Source organism: Camelus ferus, chromosome 1, assembly GCF_009834535.1.
Source record: "Camelus ferus isolate YT-003-E chromosome 1, BCGSAC_Cfer_1.0, whole genome shotgun sequence".
NCBI lineage: Eukaryota > Metazoa > Chordata > Mammalia > Artiodactyla > Camelidae > Camelus > Camelus ferus.
Window position 1 is genome coordinate 59,427,661 of NC_045696.1, and position 24,262 is coordinate 59,451,922.

The 24,262-nt window shown below is 45.5% G+C and overlaps 1 protein-coding gene across 20 annotated transcripts in view; it reads left to right on the forward strand.

Annotated features, from left to right (window-relative positions):
* The window catches only part of KALRN (kalirin RhoGEF kinase), a 616,045-nt gene that overhangs the window by 166,120 nt on the left and 425,663 nt on the right, over window positions 1-24,262 (forward strand). For all 20 annotated transcript variants that reach the window (XM_032480687.1, XM_032480702.1, XM_032480718.1 and 17 more), the window contains exons 2-3: window positions 8,956-9,030; window positions 16,660-16,774. In XM_032480687.1, coding sequence (XP_032336578.1) covers window positions 8,956-9,030; window positions 16,660-16,774 — 190 coding nt within the window. The remainder of the gene's footprint in view (window positions 1-8,955; window positions 9,031-16,659; window positions 16,775-24,262) is intronic.

The window sequence follows — 24,262 nt, forward strand, 5'->3', positions numbered from 1 at the left end:
GACTGGGGAAGAGGGAGAGAAATTGAGAGTGAGGGTCTCAAGGAGTGAAATTTTCGTATGTCTGAACTTCCATAGAACACACCTTCTGCCTCTGAGTACCTCTATAACCCTTTCAAAATAATAAAAGTATATACTGCTAATGTTTAGCAGTTGATTCATATTTATCATTGACTGATTCCACACTGGCTAATGTTCTCTGTTACTTTGTGGACCCATCCAAGAGTAATACTCAATGTAACGAAAAGAGGATAAATCTACTACTATCACCACCATCCATGAGGTATGAGTACTTGGACCTGATCAGTTGGCAAAGACTGTTAAAAAAAAGTGATCAGCAGATGTAGTCACTTTTGAAGTGTTCATTTCCTTCTGCCCAGAGCGCATTGAAGGATGTCAGCCTTTCTGGGAAGGACGGGAAGGAGGGAGTGTGTCTTGCAGCTGAGCTCACAGTTCAAGCTAATGTTAAAGCTTGTGAAGAATAAACAGAAATGGTTTGCTCATTAGCTGGGCTTAGAGAGGTGCTACTCACATGTTTAAAGTGCTAATTATTAGTGAGCTTTAATGGAGCTGATCTAGCAATGGTAAGTGTCACAAACTTCTGCCCTTCGAGAGTAGCCCATTAGCCAAGACCTTATATCTAATATTGAAACTGGCCACAGTTAAAGTTTGTGTGGAAGCGTGAGTGAGAGAAAGATGGAGATGGGGTAGAGATAGGCACAGAGAGGGACCAGGAGAGAGAGGCACAGCCATTATTAAGCAGATTTTGTATGGAAAGCACCATGGCACTGTGGATGAGTGAGATTTGGTTGCTCATTAAGTGCCAGCTCTGTGCCAGGCACTAGAGATACGGAGATAAGCATTCAGTCCCTGCCCTCAAGAGCTTAGAATCTAGAGAGCTTAGAATCCAGGTGCAGGGGTGGAGATGGCATGGCATTGAGGTACCTGCCATGTGACATACAGAGAAGGGAAACCAGGCTAGCCTGGGGTCAGGGAGGAGTTAGGAAGACACCCTGGGGAAGGGACACAGCTCACTATGGAGAAGGGCAGAAATGGTTATTATGACGAGTGAAGTTCAAATGCATGTCAGAGTTCAGAGAAGGTAGACACTGCATCCTTGTGAAAAGACGGCTCCATCTGGCTATCATCTCAAGCCCCTGGCTACTGCCTCACGCTGCATAAGGCCTCATCAGTTTGCTTGGAAAAGCTTGGTATTGAGCACTTGCCAGAAGAGGATCCCTTGTGTTTTTTTCCTCTCCCCCTTAGCATTGAAATCAGGTGAGCTGAAGTTTGTGAATGTCCTTCTCTCAGAAGTTACATGGCGTGGTGCCAGGAGGAGGAGGAGAGCCTGCCATGTTGTTGCTCCACTGTGGCTGCTGTCCAAGGGGAGAGAGGATGCTGCCTGCTGGTCTGACATTTGCAGGTGTCAGTGATGGAGGACGCTGCAGGGAGTTGGCCTCACTGGGGGCGATGGATCCCCAGGCTGGGGAGAGCCAGTGGATCCCCACTGGGCTGTGTGTCTGCTGCTGACCCAAAGCTGTCCAGTTTCTTTCTCTGCCAGGTTTATTCCTTCCATTCAGCATGTACTTGCTGCCTCAGTGGCAGTTATTTTAAGGAGATCTCCAAGGAATATATTTATAGTCCCTGGAGGAGTTTTCCAACAGGCAGTTTCCTTAATAGCTCATTAGCGTCTGTAAAGAGGAGACAAAATATTCACCTCCATTTCTGCCTGTGTGTGTGTATATGTGTCTTTCTCTCCAACTTTTTCTCTCTCACTCTTTACCCTTTTCCCTCTCAGCCTTGCCACCTCTCTCTCCTCTTGTGTTAATATAGAAAGGAGGGGAAGGAGAGAAGGGACAGATCACCGCCTCTTCACACTGATAGGTTCCCTCTCATCCTAGCTGCACTGTGTCTTTTCCCAAGGGCTCTGCCCTTCTAGTCCCCACACAGAAGGGGTCATGTCCTTAAGTCTCTTCCCTTTATGAGTCAGTTCCACACTGCATCTTCATGGGGACTTACACAAACTCTCAGCCTCCTTACTGGCCTGGCGGGCTCCCAGGAGGTACCTAGCAGATGAACATTCTTCCTGCCTTTCTTGGAACCTAGGGAGAAGATAAAAAGAGACCAAGTTCCAGTACCCCCTGCCCCCCTATTCCACCATCTACCATACAGGGGCCATGTGTCCCATCCCTTCCCACCCCCCCACCCCCCCGCAACCTGCTGTCTCTTTGAAGATAAAACAGAATGTGATATGGAGGTTGGGGTCAGCACCTGCTGGGTCCAGCTTTGTTTTAGAAGCACAGCTTTCCTTTGGGACCAGCCAGACTCTACCCAGCCCTGGCCCTGGCTGCAGCACAGCCCAGCTCTCTGAGCTTTGCAGGCACTTGCAGCCACAGCTTTACTGGTGCCTTCTCGGGAATCAACCCTGTTGAGATTGATCATGTTCAAAGTGAGATCACAGAGCCCAACCACCACCTCCAGGCCTCTCTTTCCATCACTCCCTAAGCCTGCTTTTCTGTTCTGTCAGTAAGCCCTCTCCGTCTCTAGCACACAGCTTGCTTGCCCCTCTCTCTCTGCCTTGGCACATGTTGCTTCCCACCAGAGCACCATCCTGTGGCCCTCCCCTAATTCAAAACCTGGTTCAAAGATCACCTCTTCGAGGAGCTGCCCTGATGAATTGCCACCAACTCACCACTCTTACTCTTTGTCTTCTTAGGACCTGTGCCTCCTCAGTTTCATTCAGTATTTCTGTAGTCTCTTGCATGACAGGCACTGTGCTAGGTGCTGGGGTAGAACAATGAGTAAGACATGGTCCCCACCTGCAGGGTGTCAGATCAATTAATGGGAAGCAGAATGAAAACACAGAAATGCCTTTCAGGAGTGAAAGAGTGCAGGTACAGTCAGGGGCAGCTCAGCTTGACGGGGAGGTCAGGGAACTGCACAGAGGAAATGATGGATTAGAGAAAGATTTAAGAGGTAGAACCAACGGAACAAAGTGACTGAATCAATATTTGCAATGTAGGAGAGGGACGACTAGGCTATGCCTCCTTTGCCTCCCAGGCTTCTATGTGGGTAACTCAGTGGATGATGGTACCAGTAATCAGGAGGGAAGGGATGCGGGGCAACCATGTTGGAGGCAGGTTCAGAACCTCAGAATCTTAAGTTGTTTTTGTATACAGTGTCTGGTAGCTTCCTGATGTCAAGGGAAGTGGGCACAAGGTATTAGGCTGGACATTCTCACAGGGCAAAAATTAAGTCTCCCCTCCCAGGGAGGGAATTACCTGAGATGAGCACTGTGCTCTCTTTAGAAATGGTGCTCCCTAGGGTGGGGGCACCTCTCCTTCCTCTGTTTCTCATCCAGCATTGCCCAGTGTTCAGGGCTTTGTACCTGTTGGTGGGAGTGCAGGTGCGAAAAAGAGGCATAAACCACCTGGCTGCTCTGTCCTCCAGGGCCATCTCAGAGATGGCATCTTGGCCTATAAATAAGATCAGTGATGGTATTTGTGGTACTGAGAGCAATTAGAGGAGGCAGAGGGCTCTGAAGGTTGGGACAGTGAGGAAGATTTGTGTAAAATTAAAATACTTGATCCATAAGAGAGTGATTTAAGTTACCAAAATTCTGACCAGTTTGGACAAGTGTTATTCATAAACGTCAAAAGATAAGACACGGCCCAGCCTCAGTGCCCTGAAGGCAGGTAGCCCTCCTGGATAGCCTTTTCATTCCAGAGCTGTGTTTGAGTTCTGGGTCACAGAGTAATGGCTGAATCTCTAGAATCCTGGACAGTGGTGAGGGGTCTTCCCGTGGCCGAGATGGGAGGGGTTGTGAGTGGCAGCACTGGACCAGATTTTAGAGGTTTCTGCTTAGACGAGGCTAAAGTTTGCTTTTATCTGTCTCTGCCTCTGAGGCAGCTCTGGGATAGAAAGACATGCTTTGGAGTGTAGCACTTCCCTAAACATAGTGTATATCATCACCTGGGCTTCTTGTTAAGGCACAGGCTCTGATTCCGTAGGTCTGGGGTGGCGCCTGGGATTCTGCATTTCTAGCAAGGTTCTAGCTGGTAGGTGATGCTTGTCACTTTAAGTAGCAAGGATTTAGAACTCACCTTTAGGAAGCCTTTCCTTTGAGCTCCCTTGCATTCTGTACAGGTGATGTCCTATCTCTGATAACAGCTCATCATCCTATCTGCACATCTGTTTCTGCCTGGAAGCCTCCTGGAAAGCAGGGTCCATTCCTTAGTTGTCAAAGTATCGCCAAAGCCCAACGTTAGGCCTAGCACATAATAGGTGTTCAATAAAGAATTGATGAACGAAAGAATCTGGAAATAGGAAACTGTCCAAATTACTCCCAAACCAAGGTTGGGCCTAATGAATTCTTGAAACTCTCAATTCTAAGCCAAATCTCTTTTGTCCAGCAGATCAGTCAGTGTTTCAGTGCCACCTTCATCAAGGCTCCCGTGCTGGACACCATAGGAGTGGAGTGGACAGAGGAGACAGAGACCTGAGCATTGAGAAATTTGCTGTCTCAGTGGTGAACCAGGGTTCAGGCCCATTTGATGCAACATTAGAATACTTACACAATAACTTCTAAATAAGTGCAAGTTGAGGGGGTGTGACTGAGAACCAAAAGGCGATAAAGAGCAATCCATGGGTACTGTGGCAGCTCGCACCTCCGAGTGCTCAACACTTACTTGTTTGTTTCTTTGCTTGTTGAAGTCAGGATTGCTTTCGGAAGGACATTAGCATGGATGAAGCACCCAGCTGCCCTGGGAGACTCACTGTCATCCCAGAGCCATAAAACCACGGACAGGGCCTGGGACACAGGGCTGGTCCTGCTCTTGCCATGTGGGGCCACAGAGGCTGGGATCCAGAGTGAGGATGATTGGCATTTTCCAGCATAGGAATGGTGACTAGAAAAATGTGAAGAGGAACAGGCAGCAGCCATATGAGCATAAGCCATTTGGAGCGAGGAGGAGGCAGGAGTAGGGCTTGGAGAAGACCCCTGCTGGAGATCCTGGGGAGACGCGGGGGTAATTTTTACCTCCCTAACAGAGTCAGAACATTTCAACTTTGCTAATTAACAGAACAGCAGGCTTGTAATTCAGACAGCAGCAGGACACGAATGAGGTGGGACTGGCACTGAATGCCAGCGAAGTATGCCTTGTCCTTAAGATAAAGCACAGCGTTCCTGTTGGGTGAGGTCCATGAGGGAGCCTTCTGGTTCTTTCCTACAGTAACCTCAAGGGCACAGGGGCTTTTATTTCTTCTCAGGGTTTCTTTAGAGACAGCAAGAGGCCTGGGGTTCACAGTCTAATAGTGCTATCAAATATACCTTGTATCAGAGAGAGTAGTTGCAGTTCAAGTCTGCCTCCTTCAAGGTATATATATCCCATAGGAGTTCTTCCATCACTAGTCTCCCATTTAGGTAAGTTGGGCTGTCTGCAGAATGGGCTGATGTGCCCTGAGCATTCCAATCCCTAAACTGATTCCTGGGAAAGAATGGTCTGGGAGGCCAGGGAAGAGTTGTTTTATCTTCCCAAAGTGCACTGAATTGTTTTAGGGAATTGGTTCTCAATACTTTCTTTCAAGGCATATTGATCTGATAATCTGAGGATCTTAAAGCCAATAAACATGAAGGAAAGGTTTAAAAAGTCTCAGAATATTAGAGCTGAGTGGTACTCTGGAGATCATCCACCCAGATCACCAGCACTTGGTGTGACAGATGAGGCCACTGACCTTGTGCAAGTCACTTTAGGAAGAGTTAGCATTTCATTCATTCATTTATTCTTTTATCAGATATTTATTGAACATTTACCTTGAGTCTGCCCAGACATGTACCTAATAGTGAAAACATGTTGCTATTTCATTGGTCCTGTTTGAGGTAGTATTCAATGAAGTTCCCCTTTATTATAGATTCAGACAGCTGGTTTCACAAGGGCCCTGGGGGAATTGATACATAGAATTTTTAGCCAGTGCAAATAGGTTTTCTATGCAAGGTCACCAACTTCTGAGCTGCTGGGCTAATTAGTTTAGCTCTGCTTGGCTTTACAGAATACATATATTGTTGAAAATTTATTTGTAATTCAATTTTTTGGCAAGTGAAAAACTAATTCAAACCACTAAGGCAGCTTTTATTTAAAGAGACCCTGGAGCAAATCCTTTTAGAACATGAAAAATAATGTTGCTGCTGTTGGAAATGATTATCCCCTGGTTAAAGATTTTGTAAATCTGGACACTTTAGGTTTTCTTCTGGTAGGCACACAACGTGGGAGATAGCTCAGCTGCTGTCTGAACTGGCTGGGGGAGGACTCTGGCCTGGGAAGAGGAAGCCCTGTGAATCTTAGTCCAGCCCACCCCAAGGTATTGATGTGTACTCTGGCAGATGATTGCGAGTGACTCGAACAAGCTGTTTCCCTTCTCTCAGATCTTGGAGTCTGGAGGGGAAGATAAAGAGGTGGAGCATGATGAGTGGAGTGTGCAGGATGAAAATCCAAGCTCTCTCTCTCTCTCTCCACAGGTAGGGGATGGAAGGGGGCAGGATGGGGAACCTTGTGCTTCTGATTTTGCAAATTCCAACCTCTTCCTTAATGTCTGGGGACTGTGTGGAATTAGAACCATCTCACAGACTTTAACATGGTAGGGGAGGAGAGAAAGAACAGTGGAAAAAAATTGGGCAGGAGTTTAGGAGAGAAGAGGGTTATGTGGATTCTTATTATACAGTAAAATCTCAATATAGGTCTTGCTATTTTTGAACTTGTAAATAATCTACAAAGACAGGACTGAAGTTTAACTTTTCTTATTAAACCTTTTTTTGTACAGAAATTAATACTGTATGTAGTGACATCAAGGAGGGTATTTTAACACTGATATATATTTCACATATGAAATTAAGCTATTTTGATGCAGAAGCATCATTCTACATGAGAAATTCAGTGTTAGAGATGGTCCTTGTCTAGTTGGTAAAGCCTGAGAAGACTCTTCCTTGCTAAGGAAGCTGAAACTTCTTATTGCATCATGATGAAAAAAATACCTGTGTATCTAGTTGTAATTTCTATAATAATTTATATTCATCCTAATTGGTTTCTACTAGTGAGGTTTAATAGCTTTTCTGTGTTGGAAGAGAAAGTCAGAGCAGAAAGATATGTAGAAACAAAGATAGAAAGTGCAACACAGTACTTATAGGCGGAGGGTATAGCTCAGTGGTAGAGTCTGTGCTTAGCGTGCCCAAGGTCCTGAGTTCAATCCCTGGTGCTTCCACTAAAAAATATATATGTAAATAAATAAACCTAATTACCACCCCCCAAAACAAACAGAAATAAATAAATAAAATGCAGGTGACAATGTGAAAAAAATTAAGAATTTGAAAAACAGTGCTTGTAGTTAGAACTCTCTTTCCTATAGTGTTTTTTTTTCTTCTGTTGCTCACTGTCTTCTTGGAGTGAACCTTGTGGCTGGTTACTTCAGCATCAGGGACTCTGAGCCAGCTTCTAAGGAGAAGCAACTGTGAATAAAAAGGCTCACTGTCTTCATTTAGTGAAAAATGAAAAAAGAGAAACAGATGAAGTGGTCAGAGGCACTTTCGAAATGTGTTTTGGGTTATGGTATGACCTCTGACCAAGGAAATGGGCATTCTGGGGACATTCCTCTTCTCCTCTTTGGTTGAGTGTGCAGCTTGCTTATTTCCCTTCCCTAGGCCAGTGATCTTAGTCCTGGGTTGTTGCCAAAATTCCCAATGATTTTCGATCCTTGAAATAGTCAATGTTTAGGGATTGAGATGGCCCAAGTGGGACCACCCTGCCCAGCACGTTTCTCCCCCTGTGGATGATCAGGCTAGGACCACAATGGAGTAAGCCAAGTGGAGAAAGGGGTGTCCATGGTCTCTGGTTCTGTCTCACTGAGCTGACACAGAACCGCCTCTCTTCCAGGGTCCCTCTGTGCCATGTCCCTATTGGTAGAACACAGCAGAGATTCCAGTGACAGCTCACAGGGCTCATAGAGTGGGCTGGATCTCCCTGAGAGTCCTTGTTGGGTACTCAGGGTAAATGACAGGGGTGCTGTGGGCTGGCCTGGGTTTTTTTTTCTGTGTGTGTGTGTGTGTGTGTGTGTGTGTGTGTACACTGAGTCCTCCCTACCCACACATCTCACAATGGGCTGGGTTGTCCTTTGCCTCCTGTGGCTACTGTTTCTCCAGTCATATTGTTATATTCCACTCTGTGTGAGCCCCAGGCTTCCACCTCCAACCCCCTAACAGAACTCAGTTGGACCCCAGAAAGGACTTTCCAACTGAGAAGTAAAATTTGGCAATGAGTTGCTGAAGAAGGGAGTATGTTCCTTCCCATGGGATAAGTGTAACTCACCCACTGTCCATTGTGGGCTGATGATGGTGACACTGGAGGGGAAGGAGATGGAGAAGGGTATGGTACTCAGCTTTGCTTCTCACCTGGCGATTTTTGCTTTTCCCATTTATAGAATGAAGACGAACAGTTGTTGTGCCACAAAGAAGAAAGGCAAAAAGAATTATTTAGGACATTGTGGCCCACCTTGATATTAACTAACCTATTCAACAGATATTTACTGAATGTCTACTGGATGCCAGACACTGTGCTAGCACTAGAAGTGCAAAAAATAATTTTTTAAAAGCCCCTGTCTTCAGGTTCACAGCAGCAGGGATAATTGTTGCCTCTAAGGCATGGAGCTTTGTGTACATGGTGGGGGATGGCTTGGACTGTCCTCTCCTTGAAAGGGATCCGGAAGGCCACACCCCTGGTCACCCCTGTGGCGTGGCGTCACGTGGAGGTGTCTTTCTGTTGTGGAGCCTCTCCTGTTCTTGGGCTGGGCTGGAGGACCTGAACAAGGCATGACTTTCTGGCCCCGATGCAGTTGGAAAGCTGAGGGTGGGACCCAGGGCTTCAGCCATTGGGCCCTTTTCACCCTGACTCTTTCTGTTTTGTTCTCCAACAGGGTCTTTTCGGAATGATGGTTTGAAAGCTTCTGATGTCCTTCCCATCCTGAAGGAAAAAGTGGCCTTCGTGTCTGGTGAGTGTCTATTGAAGTTTCCTTTGTAATGGACCTAGAGAAGTTGTGTGTGTTTATGTATGTGTGCGTGCGTACGTGCATGTGTGCGGGCACTCACATCTCTGTGTGTTAGTGAGAGAGAGAGGGGTGGGGTGGCAGCGATGCTCAGGGCAGCTGCTTCCTCTCTCCAAAGGCAGGCAGAAAGGGAAGGGAGTGCTCTGGTCCCGGCTGGGTGTCGTGGAGGATGTTCATAACCACAAATGGAGGCCCCCCCAGAACCCCTTTCACACTCCGCACACAAATCCACCTCACCCCACCCCATTCTCCCAGGCCTGTCAGGCTCATAGGAGCTGCTGAGGCCCCTCTGAAAGATACTCCAGCTGGAGAGATCTGTCCTCTGCACACATTCCCAGAGGTTTTATTTGAGTTTGTCTCTGAGTGGGTTGTGGACAGGAGATTTAAATTTTTTCTGGCTCCTCCTTATCTCCCCTTCCAGCAAAGGGAACTCAGCTGAGTGTCTATTTATTTTTCTGAATAATATTCATTTCTTACTTCTCTCTCCAACTCATCCTGTGCACATGGTCCTTTTCATATCTAATTCAGAGGTCATCAAACTATAGCCTGTCTTTTGCTGCAGGTGAGCCACCTGTGTTTGTAAATAAAGTTTTATTGGAACATAGCCAAGTGCATTCATTTAATAGTACATTAGCTTCCTACTGCTGCTGTAATAAATTGCCACAACCTTGGTGGCTTACAACAACAGAAATACATTCTCTCACAGTCATGGAGGCTGGAAGTCCACTGTCAGTTTACTGGACTGAAATCAAGGTGTCAACAGGGCTGTGTTCCCTCCGGAGGCTCTAGGGGAGAATTTGTTTCTTTCCACTTCCAGCTTCTGGGAGCGGCCAGCATCCCTTGGCTTGTAGCTGCATCAATCCCATCTCTGCTTTCATGGTGGTATTGCCTTCTCCTCTCTGTCTGTGTTAAATCTCCTTCTGCCTCACCGTGGGGATACCTGTGACTACATTTAGGTCCCCCTTAGATATTCCAGGATATTCGTCCCAGTACAAGAGCCTTAACATAATCACTATCTGCAAAGACTCTTTTTCCAAAAAAGGGTAAAATTTACAGGTTCCAGGGATTAGGACTCGATATGTTTGGGGGCCATTATTCCACCCACTTCAAGTATTGTCAATGGCCACTTTGTTACTATAACAACAGAGTTGAGTAGTTTCAGCAGAGACCAGATGGCCGCAAGCCTAAATATTTACTGTCTGGCCTTTAAGAAAGAGTTTGGTGACCCCTGATGTAATTGAAGCCAAACTATAAGGTGCACAGCATCACTCTGCATGCTGGTTCTAGGGCATCATTATAGGCTTCCTGGATCAGAGTCTCTGTCAGGGGCTGGGGAATGACAATGTGAGTAGCGAAGGATCGCATTTTAAGAAACACACCCAAGTGCTTAACTTCTGTGGACCATGGACTGAGCCTTTGTTTCTGAATGATTCTGGGCATCTACAAGGAGTGGTGATGGAATCACAAGGAAAGAGCCTACACAGTCCCACAGTGCAGGGGTTCACTTTATAGGTACTACTGGCCTTGCTGATGGGCAACAGCTGAAACAGAGAGAAGGGAGAGAGAGGAGGGGGGTCTGGGGAAGGAGAAACCAAGCAGCAGTGTCTCCTACCTGACCAGAGGGAAGAGGCAAGACCACTGATTCAGGGTATAGGGGTAGGAGGTGTGGGCAGAGTATGTGATAAGAGTATGTAAGTCTTTGTAAGGTACTAAGTGCATTTCATAGCAACAGCAGCAGCAGCAGCAGCAGCAGCAGCAGCAGCAGTAACAGTAACAACATAGAGTTTTATTCTTTTTGTTGATGTTGGAGAGAGGAACTGGGAAGCTGCCTTTCTCCGTTAGTGTTACGTGCTTGTGTATCTTATGAGGTACTGAGCCCCTGTCACTGAATATGAAGAAGCACAGGCTGCTCCCTTGGCAGCAATCTCATTATGGGCAGAGGTGTAAGGCAGCCTCCAAAGCCTTTGTAAACATAGATCTGAGTGCTTGCTGAGTGTGTGGGAAGACCCTTTGTAGAAGTTCTGGGGCTGCTGAGCAGCACCAGACCTCTGACTTCTGCTGCTGCCCATGATCTGGGCTCCCAGGACATGGCCCACAGGTCTCCAGGAGCCCAATCAGATCTTTTCCTCTCCTTCTTTAATGCCTTAAGCCTTCTTAACCTGGTGACCTCCCTCTTCTCTGGGTGTCCTGCTAATTCTTCCATTTCTCTTATGTCTGTTGCTTCTTCTATCTATAGTGCCTTCCCCACACCTTCTGCCAGTTTGAGCCTTTCCTTTCCTTCCCACATCAGTTCCTACATTGCCTCCTCCAGGAGGCCTTCCTGGCTTTAATGCAGACCTTCTGAGCACCATCCTGTTCCACATCAGTTCAGGGCATATGAGTGCAGACACAGTATACTCTGACATGAGGACCCTTGCTTGATTATTCATGGTTTATTTTCTCTCACGTGAATGCCCTCAGAGCCCTGGGGCAGGGCCCAGCCAGCCCTAGAAAAGGGCTTCTCAAGTGGAGGGAGCTGTCCTAATGGAGCACAGAGCAGCGTTGTGCCAGGAAGGCAGTCAGGCATGAGGCAGGTAGACGCTTCCCAGAATAGAAGTAAGGAGATTGGGGGTAGCAGCTACACCCGTGTGCCGATGGGGGCCGAGTGGCTTGGGGTAGGTCTTATTCATCTGCACATGATGCTGGGAGCTTTGGGGCTTAGGGAACATTGTCCTTCTGTGCCTGGGAAGGACCCTGAGGGCGCCAGGGAGATGACTAGCTATGTCTAAAAAAACAAAAACAAAAGCAAAAAACAAACCATAAAAGGCTCTTGTGTCCTAAGCTTTTAGAAGACAGAACACAAAAATAAAACAAAATAAAGAAACCCAGAATTAAGTAATTCAGTCTTGCAGTTAACACTTCTTTCTGGGAGGAGGCACTGTGGGAAGTGGTGGGCAGAGAAACACAGTGCTGGCTGAGCCCCCTCCCTTGCTGGTGCCCCAGCGTGGCCAGGGTAGTGGGAATAGACATTTGGAATAATCCAGCCCAGCCCAGCCCAGCAGCCTCTGCGTGTAGGCGTGTGCACGTATGCAGGACAGGATCTGTGGCTGTGCTGGGGAGGGGGAGCCTCCATCATTCCCGCCCTGCCCCATCCTGCTCTCCCTTTCTTTGCCCTCTCCCCAGCTTCCTTCATGTGCTGTGCCTACCAGTTACAGCACCCATTGCCCCTTTTCACCCCTGTTGTCTCTGTGTGCGCTCACACCCTCCTTGTGGCCACCCCCTGCCGTCCCCTCTGCCACCTTATCTCCTATCAACAGCATGCCCTTTGTTCCCAGGGAAACTCCAGGCGGCTGTGGCACAATCTTTTATACTCTGGACCCGAGTCTCAGAGAGTGTTCCATAGAACAACAGTGGCATGAAATGATTTTCAAAAAATAAAAAGGGGTTGAGGGGGCATGTATAGCTCAGTAGCAGAGCGCATGCTTAGCATGCATGAGGTCCTGGCTTTAAACCCCAGTACTTCCATCAAGAAAACAAAAAGAAAAAGAGGTTCTACTCTCAAATAAGTTTGGAAAGTGCTGCCTATTATAGCCCCTTCTTGGAGATTTGCCATGTTTATTAAAGCGCATGCCCGTCAAGCACATGAAAGCATTTCCCAAATAACAGAACAACTCATTTCCTTAAAAATATGTGTATCCATTAACAACTTGCAGAGCTATAGTTACTTGGGCCAAATTGTGGGTGTGATTCTCTAGATGTGTTTTCTTGTCCTCCCAGACTACCCCAATCTGCTTGCCCTAACTGGAGCCTGACTCCCCCTGAAAAATGAAGCACTGTCCCCCTCCACCTCCATCAGGGAAGCCTTAACTTCTCCTGCTTTCGGGTTGCCTCCTCCCCAGCCCCGTCCTATCCTGTAGCTCCCAGCACCAAGCTTTGACTGAGTAGGCAAACTGCAGGTGCTAGATGAGCAAGGAGACAGCGCTTTTGAAGATCCTACCACCATCTCTATTGCCTTTTAAAAACTTGGCTCCTTTTGTCTCCCTGCATCTGGGTCCACTTCTATAACTGAGGGCTCTCATTCTTCACTTCTGCTTATCACCCTCTGGAACATCAGCACTCATGTCAATTATCAGTTAAATCCTACAGTTTCATTGCTCCTCAGCCTCTTTGGCACCAAAGTCTTCCATCTCCCGACTATGGTCATGCACATCTATGAACTTGACCCCTAGTATGTCTGTCTGTGGCCTCAGCCTCTTACCTTTGACCATTTCTCATGTTTCCCTACCAGTTGGGAGAGGATAGATATGAGATGAACCAAACAAATGCTGTTCCCTCTTCTCTGGAAACTCATAATCCAGCAGGCCATGTCCCACCCTCCCTGGGTCCTCCCCAGCTGTGTATCAGCTTTATTCTGCCTTTGCTCAAGGTAGAGCCTAGCATGGACACCATGGCCAGACCTTTCAATAGAGCTCTCACTCTGCCCCAATTCCTGCCCCGTACCCTTAAACCCACATCATACATAGTCCTGCTGTCCATTCTTGAGGGATGCTCTGCAACATTGGTCCACTCCTCCTTTCTCCCAGGACCTCAAGCTCACCCTGACCCACAACACTATTTCACCTAAAGAAATAATGTCCTGCAGGCAGGCTGAACTCTTCTCTTTCCATAATTTATCTTTGTTTCCTCCTCGCTCTGTGAGGTCTATCAGTCTGCTGCAGAGAAAGGGGCAGGACCCTCCCCTTGTACCTTCTCTGAAGCCTTGATCTGCCCATTGTCCCCACTCTTTCCAGCCTAATGATTCTCTTCTTCCATGCTCGTTCCTCCTCTTCTTCCTACAACTTGCAAGGTCACCTCCTTTCTGCAAAATACCTGGCTTGATCCTGCTGCGCCTCTGGACTCCTTATCCATACTTCCTGGAGGGAAGGGATTACACTTCCCCAGGCCTTGTCCCCTTACCTCCTCTCCCCTGCACTCTGGGATCTTCCACAGCCAAAACTTATGAAACTCCTGTCTCCCAGGGCAGAACTGGCTGCTGAGAAGGAGGGACAGTGCCAACAGCCCTTTCAACCTCTTAGTTGGCCTTTACCATCAGACCAGCCTTGGCTCCCCATGTTTCCATAGTTCTACTCTTAAACTGTCCACAGAAGGTCAGGAGAAAGGCGACAGCTGCAGGTAAAATACCCAAGAGTGACAATCCTTCCGGTGAGGTCAAGGCTGGAGGGGAAGTTTGAGAGTGTGGGAGAAACTCCCAGCTTTGGAGAAACTCTCCACTTGATCCCTTCACTTCCCTTTCCTCGTGTGGAAGTCATCTGGGAGACAGGAACCACTTCCAAGATAGATGAGATGGGGCTGGTTATCTGTACATATAACCAGGGCTTGTGCTATGGAAGGTTTGGAGTTGGGGGCCGGGGCCCAACTCTGTGGTATATTTACACAAATCTGCCCTGGTTGGGGGCTGTAGGGAGGGGACAGTGGTGCTTCTTTTTCAGGGCCAAGTCTCTCAGTGGCCCTGATCTTTTTTGATCTTTTCTCCTTGCAGTCTCCTTCTTTCTTCCTCAGGAGTAGGAATCCCTGGAATGGATTGGATTTTGTTTGTTAGGCCTCTGTTCTGTCTTGTGGTTTCTGGACCCCACAATTAGAAGGAAACATTATTTGTGAACTTATACTTGGGTGGGGGCCCTGGGAGGCACTGCTTTTCCTTGGGAAACGTCCTTCTTCAGAGGGCCAAGCTTTAAGTTTCTTTTCCAGTATTGGTGGTGGCCATGCCAACCCCTCCTCCCTCTTGCATTAGATCCCCTTGTGGTCCCTGCTCTGGGGGATGTTGGGCTGCAGCCTGAGGTGCATGCAGGATGGGGCATCTCTGATCTTGACATAGAGGTTTTCTTTGTGTTATAGCCAGTGCCCATAAGGAGACGTTTACTAACCTTAGCTTCGTCCTGGTCTAACCCTCCTGAGAAACTTGATCCTGCTTTCTAATCACAGCACCCATTAGTGAGTAATTTTTAAAATCTTAGAATAAATAGTGAATAGAAAATTTGAAAAATAGAGGAAAGAAAAAGCAACCACGTAAAATTTCAGCCTTCTGATAGCAAACAATGATCGTCATCTCAATATACTCCTTCTGGCTTGTTTTTTAACGTGATATTTAGAAAACATTTATAATTATAGTGTGTACACATGCATTTGCAGCGATTAAGACCTTGAGCATCCTTATTTCCAATAAAGATTCATTTGTTCCTTCAGCAGGAGTGACAGGTGGCACCTCAAGCAGGCAGGCAGGGTGGATCCTTGGCTGTGTAGAAAACACTTAGTGTCTTTTCTGTGAATCTAAAAACCTCCGAGTGAGGCTGTGGAGAAAACGGAACCCTCCTTCACTGCTGGTGGGAATGCAGTTTGGTGCAGCCACTGTGGAAAACAGTATGGAGATTCCTCAAAAGACTAGGAACAGACTTACCATATGACCCAGGAATCCTGCTCCTGGGCATATATCCAGAAGGAACCCTACTTCAGGATGACACCTGCACCCCAATGTTCATAGCAGCATTATTTACAATAGCCAAGACATGGAAACAGCCTAAATGTCCATCAACAGATGACTGGATAAAGAAGAAGTGGTATATTTATACAATGGAATACTACTCAGCCATAAAAACTGACAACATAATGCCATTTGCAGCAACATGGATGCTCCTGGAGAATGTCATTCTAAGTAAAGTAAGCCAAAAGAGAAAGAAAAATACCATATGAGATCGCTCATATGTGGAATCTAAAAAACAAAACAAAACAATACAAAACAAACAAAGCATAAATACAAAACAGAAATAGACTCACAGACATAGAATACAAACTTGTGGTTGCCAAGGGGGCGGGGGATGGGAAGAGATAGATTGGGATTTCAAAACTGTAAAATAGATAAACAAGATTATACCGTATAGCACAGGGAAATATATACAAGATCTTATGGTAGCTCACAGAGAAAAAAATGTGACAATGAATATATATATGTTCATGGATAACTGAAAAATTGTGCTCTACACTGGAATTTGACACAGCATTGTAAACTGATTATAAATCAATAAAAAATGTTTAAATAAATAAATAAATAAAAACCTCCGAGCAGTGACGTCCCGGGTGGTTGCTCGCAGGGCTTCTCACCATGGTAGTCAGTTAATCCTGAGCACTCCCCCTCACAGAGGTCTGCCAAGAGAAGTGAGCTGGAGATTGAATTTCCAAAGACCACAGCACTTTCAATGGCTTGTTTTCTCAATAAGAGCAGTTATCATCTCACATTTGTAGATAGTACTTTTCAAAGTGCTTCCTCATGTGCCATCTTAGGTCTTGCAGCAACCCTGTCATGTAGTCATCATTATGTTCATCTACACTTTGCAGATGAGGCATCAGAGAAGTCAAACGACTTGCTCAAGGTCACTCATGTTCCCCACATCCAAACCCCATACCCTGGCCTTAAGTGGTTACCAGAATTTCTCTAGGTACCTGATTTCTGCCTGTTTCATCCAGCAATCAGGTGAATTCTTTTTCCTCGGTGGCACACTTTCTGGCTGGTTTTCTTAAACTCCCTTCTCTTCCTCACTGTAGGGGGCCGTGATAAACGAGGTGGGCCCATCCTAACCTTCCCTGCTCGCAGCAATCATGACAGAATAAGACAGGAAGACCTGCGGAAACTTGTAACCTATCTGGCCAGCGTGCCAAGGTAAGGCGAAGGGGACGTCCTTCAGGGAGGGAGGGGGAAGCTGGACTGATGCAAGTGAGTTGGAATGAGCCTGCATCCCTGCCAGGGGCCCTGCTGTTTCTGCCCTTGGACTTGATTCTGATTATTCCTGGAACGTCATCACCCATTGTTCGCCTCATTCCCACCATTCCCATTGTTTCTGCTGGGATCATAGGAGTGGAGTGGGAGCTGAATGTGAGAACCATAGGCAGAGGTGAAGGTCCCAGGCTAAGAGGACCCAGGCAGGCCCTGGAAGAGGAGACAGTGTGGCCTGGGGAGGAGGGATGGGAAGCTGCTCTTTACCTCGGGGAAATGGAAATTCTGGCTGATTCGACTCTGGCTTGTGTAATGGATTTTTTCTAAAACCTCTGGCCTGTGAATATGTTTGTGGCTTTTGGAGTTTAGGGCAAATAACTCCACTTATATCATGCAAGAGGCAGCCTTCAGCTTAATCCAGGTCATGCATTTTCAACAGGGGTAATATTGCCTCCAAGGGAGATGAAATTTGATTCTTGGGGATAGCAAAAAAACCTTACTCTTCTATGTATTAAGCACAGCTATATACATAATACATAAACAGATATACAGTATATTCATGGTATTAAAATTTCATTGGGTGGGTGAATAAGGAAAAAAGTACAAAAAGTCCTTTTTGGGGTGAGAGGTGATGACTAAACAAATTTTGAGAAACACTGGTTTCTAAGTGTTTCCAGGTGGTGCTGGCCTCAGAGGGTAATGAGGGAGACATGCCAAGGACATGGTCTGTATCTTTTAAGGAGGACAAGGAGGAGAGGCCTTTGCCTAGTAGGGGAATCATAGAACGTGAGAGCCAGAAGATCCCTAAGAAGTCATATAGACAAATACACGTCATGTTCTGCTTAGGCAACAGGGTCTGTGGGAGTTAGAGTTGCTTATGGGGGTAGTGGTGGTCAGTGGCAGAGCCTGGCGCAGAACTCAACCCTCCTGACTCCAGCACTCTCCCCATCCTCACTGGCAACCAGTGAGATCTCTGTTCTCTGTCTCTTAGGGGGGTTGGAGCCTGTTAAGTGTTTGTTGTGGCAAAGGAGAAGTGGCTTTCAGAACCTTCATCATTCTCTGTGCACTTTACAAGAGAATTAGTAAATGGCAGAAAGGAGCTCTGCCTTTGCTGGGAGACCTTGGATAACTGTTGAACATGCCCATTAAGTTCTTGGAGCAGGTGTCAAGTGAGGCAAACACTGCATTTGGAAGAGCTTCGGGGGGAGACGATTGTTCAGGGGTTGGTGGGTGGTGATGGGCAGGTGGCAAAGAGGATTTAAGAGCAGTCGTCACATGCTTGGAAGGGTGTTGAAAAGAACAGGGAGACCTCAAGAGCTCCAAGCAGAAGGCTGTGAACAAATAGACATCGAATAGGGTTTTTTTTTTTTTCTTTATGGTATCCACAGGGAACCAGAAAAGATCTTAAGCTTCAATGAAAGTGATTTAGGTTATAGCCAAAGAAGAACTTCCAAACTGAATGCATGAGACATGGATGAAGAATAGAATAGAAGATTTTTTTTTCCCTTAGAGGTCTTTATATAGAAGAAATATTCCCATCTGTCTTGGAGGCAAGGAGATGGGTTAAATAACCCATGATTGATGTACTAATTTAGCAATTTAGTTATCTAAGGGTTAAGCAGTTTTAAAAGCAACTTCCCTAAGTATACTAGTAACAGGCATAAAACCAGACATTTTCTTAAGAAATTTACAGGAAAAGTTTTCATGGGGACCCATGACAGACTCTGAGTTCAGTTAGAGCCAGAAGAAATTTGAGATGCTGAGATATGAAGGGTATGTTTTTCTTTCTGGTAGGTTTATCACATCCCTGCAGCTAATGCACACTGATTTTTTTCTTTAGAAAAGAAGGTGAGAGAATTGGAAGAACACTTTTCTTAATTCTGACTTGTTAAGGAAAGATGGGACAAAACAGATTGGAAGCAATTAAAAAGGAAAGGGTTTCTGCTGGGTGAAGGGGAACAAAACTCAAGAGGGGTTGAAAGGAAGGTCATGAAAAAAGAGAAACAATATGTTATCATTGAAGGAGCGTACTAGATGCAGGCTCTCTGCTTCTCAGAGGGTGGTCACAAGCATTGCTTCCTGGGCTCTTGAGAACATAAAACGTTCTTCACAGTTTCTGGCAGGTGGGAGGCAACTTGTAGTGTCCTGGTGTGCCTACTGCCTCCCTCCCAAGGGGCCTGTGTTCACCAGGATTGTATGTACCTGGCAGACTGAGGAGTTTACCAACTAGTCATGCCTACCCATCACTTCCTAATTCTGTTGGCCCCAAGATCACACATAATGACTGTTGAAAACAAAACCTGGAACGGAACTATCTAAAGACAGTGAAGTCTGGGGAGGAAGCTGAAGGACTCAGTGCATCAGTGTTTACCACTCTTCTGCTTAGCCATGGCTTTGGGAAAGAAGGGAAACTGTACAAATGAATAGCTAGACCAGGCAGGTGATATTGATGAGAAGAAATTATCTATTCAGGGTCATGGTCAAGTTGGCTGGAAAGACAGGAGCCTGTGGGCGTAGGTGGGCTCTCCAGTCTGGTGTAATCATTTGTGGGTGACATTTGACATTCATTTATTCAAGCATTTATTCATCATTTATTTATTTAACATGTATTTAAAGCCTCTATATGCAGGCAGATTTGGAATTCATGGTAAGCAAGATAGACATTTTGAGAAAGTTAAGGAAAACCTGGGTATTACCCAGTGCCAAACCAGTGACTATAAAGAACAGCACAGTATATGACTGTGCTGGTAGCACAGGGGATGAACCAGCCAGCAGAAGACAAGGAAATAAGACCAGTAAGTGATGAAAGAAGATCCCAGAATCTAAAGAACCAGTCAGTTTGATGCCATTTTGGGCACTATTCTAGAACAGGTGATTAAACAGACAGTTGTGATAATTTATGAATTACCATACTGTACCCTTTATGAATATGAATGATAACGTTTTCTTTTCTGATAGGTTTGTCACATCCCTGTAGCTAAAGCACACTCATCTTTCCTTTAGAATAAAGGGATTGGAAGAACACTTTTCTTAATTCTGACTTATTAAGCGAAGATGGAACAAAAAACAGATGGGAAGCAATTTGAAAGGAAGGATGGGTGCTGCTGGGTGAAGGGGGACAAAATCCAAGAGGGGCTGGGAGGAAGGCTGGTTGTGTGAAATGAATGGGAGGAAATAGCCCCACTGTCCTGTGTGAAGGCCCGGCCACATCTGGACCACTACATTCAACCCTGCAACATTGAACCCTGCCAACCCCATTTAAGAGCTACATGGACCAGTTAGAGTATTGTAGGGGGAACAGCATATTGGGGGATCCACAAACTGTCTCTGCAGTTGAAGGACTGAAGGGTGTTTTCTGGCAGGAGTGAAAATGGAAGAAAAGTGATTCCTGACTTCAAGTATCAGGAGAGCCGCCCCAAAGAGGAGGGGACAAGCATGGCCTCTGTTGCATCAATGGGTAGAAGTTAGGGACTCAGGTGGGGAAAGAATCTGCCCAGGTGGGAGCTGTCCAGCAGTAATGCTGCTGCCTCTGGAGAAAGTGAGCTGTTGCTGAAGACTGTAGGAAGGATTCCTCCAGTGGGTTGGAGGCTGGATTAGATCATTTCTAAGAAGCTTCCCTGCCCTGAATTCTGTGTTTCTATGATACTGGGGGAAAATACATCATAAAATCTAGGACCTCAAAACAGTATTACCACCTGCACCAACATACACTCTCCTCAGGTTCCCTAAATAAGTTAAGGTATAGAATTTCACTTCAGATCTTGTCTACATCTTAAAATCCTCAGAGAACTGCTTCCCAGTCCCTTTAGACTCTGAGTGGGAATTTTGAGGCATCACCTGGGCCAAATGTCATCCTGAGGTGTGACAGTTTGGAACACTACTAGTCACTCTTTTGGGATCCATCTCAGCCTGAGATGAGTCCTTTCCAGTTTCCCTTTTTTGCTCCTGATGAGTTTGAGTATCTATCTCCTGGGACTTCTCTAATGTTTCTGTTATCTTATTCTGAGGAATCATAGAATACTAGGGTAGGAAGATCTGCCTTAACGGTCTTCTAGTTCAACTTCCTAACAACTCCATTCATTCAATTCAATGAATATTTATTGAGTGCCTACTATGAGCCAGGACATGAATAGGGATCTTGGTGAATTCTTGTATTATCTTTTCTGTCATCAATCCTACACTTATCTAGATTTTTGGCCTCCTGCCCTGCTGTGTGCTTGCAATTACTTGTACGTGAAAGGAGTGGAAACGAAATACTCAGAATCAGTTGATGAATATCCCTAGAAATTGAGACACACATCGAAAATCTAGCCTGAGAGTAAACAATTGCCCAGGCATGGCTCACAGTGTGGATAATCTACCGACTGTGATTATTGGAAGTTGACCATATGCTTGGAATAGGAATTTCTAAGTATCTAGTAAAGAAACCCGTTATTTTTATTGCATTGAACTCTTCCTCTTCTTCATCATTGTTTTCTGCTTTGTCATGATCATCTTTCTACTGCTCCTAAGGGCACCAGTTGTTAACCCTTTGATATGCCTGCCACTTAACTCTGTTCTTAGCAGTGCCACTGAGGTGCTGAGTGTGCCAGAAAAGAAAGCAGGTGTCATACTGATGAGGGAAGATGACAAGAAATTAAGATGGGACATTCTGTAATGCTGATCAAACTAAGGTGCCAATATTCAAAGCTTATTGTTTAATAACATTTGCCCGTGTTCTACTGATTTCAGCAAGAGATAAATTGGGCTTATAGCCAGCACTGTCTATGTCAGCATCACCAGAAAATAGAATCAGAGAGAGCCAGAAAGACAGTAAAAGATGAGGTCAAAACTGCAAGGGTTTCCTCCCACTGTATTCAGCATGAGAGAACTCAAGCTATATAAACTGTCGTCACTGAATGTGTCTGTTGTAAGGACCTGCTGAGAGGTGTTGTTGGCATCTTGCCCTTTGCTCTAGGATCATCAATTAAAGGGAGATGTGGGGAGTAGTGATGGAAGGTCCGGAAGACAGGGCCAATGATGACATTTGCCTAAAGCTTATAGCTTTTCAGATCCGTTTTGTTGTTGTTGTTGCTTATGTTTAGAGGGCTTGTAATTTCTGTTATGGTTCCCACATTCTGTACAAATTTCTCAGCAATATCAGTTAATTGTCCTTATTGTTAGGTATATGCAGCACAAGCTCTGAATAGCAAATAGTGTCTTCTCTGCTGCTAAGGAACATAAAATCTAAATGTGAAGATTGTTGCAGGTGGGAAATGACTAAAACTCAGGTTTCCTCTGGCCAAGGCCGATGGTGTCTGTGGATGGGCAGGGCAGTGAAGGTGGGGGCAAGGGATACCTCAGACTTCCTCCCCTAGATTTTGTGTTCAGTTTTAAATGCCACTCATTTATGTTCATCTGTGGACTATTGTCAACTATTTTTCAGTCACTAAACTACACTAAAAGATGGAGTGAAAAAACAAAAGCACTTAAAACCATGGAAACTATTCAAAGAGATGAGTGAAAGACTGTCTGTAGTGGGAACCCTGAACATAAAGCCTAGAATGCTGGGGGTGGGCTCCGTTGTATTCTACAGTAGGTCATCCTGTTCCATTTCCTTGGGGCTGAGATGTTTCTTTCACTTAGTCACCTACCTGGTTCAATCTTGCATTGCTGTGGTGTCAGAAGCATGGTTCTGGTGGTAGGTAGCAGTCAGCTGATACACACTTTGAAGCTGTTCACTTCCCTGACCATGCCACTGCTGGACTTGGCATTTCTGTGTATGTGCTGGCAGAGTCCTTAATGGGGCAGAGGAGCCAAAGGGGCTTGTGGAAACCCTGTGAAAAGCAACTCTGTGTGTGTGTGTGTGTGTGTGTGTGTGTGTGTGTGTGTGTGTGTGTGTGTGTGTGTGTGTGTGTGTAGGGGTGAGAGCCAGCTGTGAGGCTTCAAATGCAGAGACAAGCGTATTTGATTCCCTGGAGAACAATAACCTGAACAATCAGAGGTGGAAACCATGTGCTCATGAAGTAACTATGAGAAGCAGCCCTGAGTATTCCAGGAATGCTTCCAGCAAATGCCCTTAGGTGATAAATCAAGGACCCAGCATCCGACAGAAGGATTCCTGATGGAGAAGGGGGTGTTGTTTTTTCTTCATGATCTTCAATATGACCCTCAGAGGGAGGTTTGCACATCGCCCCTGACTTGATGGGAGTGGAACTGTGGACTACTAGAGGAGAAAGAGTGGGCTCAATGACGAATACCGACCCTAGAAATTATGCATGGGGTTCCAACCCAGGAAGAATGGACGTCTGAACCCTCTCCTCTAGGAGGAGAAGTGTGTGTGCTAGCTGACAAATTTCCTTGCCTGTGGAACAGGCATAGAGACATGACCAGACACAACAGTAGTGAGGATTGCCTGAGAGCATGTGCGAGGTACCTAGCCTAGAACTTGGCACACAGCAGGGGCAGGCGGCAAGTGGCAGTTTCTTCCCCTTTCCTTGCTTAGAAGAGGGGACCTTGTTTTGTCACTTGTCCATTGTCTCTAGGACAGCTTTGTCAAAGGCGGGGTTGGGGTGTTGGTTAAGGTTAGAATTAGAGCTAGTAGGAATAGGAGTGATAGTAGTAAGATCAGTATCCCCTAACAGGCTTATAGTAAATACTGAAAAAAATTTTTTTAAATACTAAGTGAATGAATATATATGCCTAGTAGTGTGATAAAGTCTTGGCCTCTTTTTCAAATTATAAAACTCTTTCCTTATTATGGAAAATAAATGCAGAAAGTAGAAATAATTTTTTTAAAAAATAGAAATAATTTTAAAAAGCCACTTGTAACTCTACCCACTAGAAATAGAAACAATTAATATATTGACATTTTTCCTTCCTGTCTTTTTTCTTTGGAGATTTTTTAAAACATAGTTGAATCATATTATTTATTTAATTTTGCTTCTGTTTTATTCCACTCAACATTATACCCTAAGAATATTTACATAATGGTAAAAACTTTTTTTTGCATAATAGTGTGTCTTGGGATGCACCATATTTCAACCAACCTCTTTAATTAGACATCTGAGTCATTTCCAAAACTTCATTGCTGTAAATAACTCTCAGTAAACATCTTTGTGTCTAAACTTTTGTCTACATTTTAACGGTTTCTTTGGGATAGATTTGGGGCAATCATGGATTTTTTTTTTAAGGCTAGTGATATACATTGCTGCATTTCTTTCCAAATTTCCCAGTTTGTACTTCCAATATGCCTTGCCATAAACTTCCAAGCCTTTATATTTCTCCAAATTTATGTTTATATTCTCATCATTGCCCAAACCCCACTGTGCAAACAGTCTTAACACCATCATCAGGGACCCTAATTTAGGGTCATGTATTATGCACCTAACTAACCCTGATTCTGGATATGAAAAGTGGAAAGGAATTGGCCACAGGGACTGCCCCTTGGGGTCT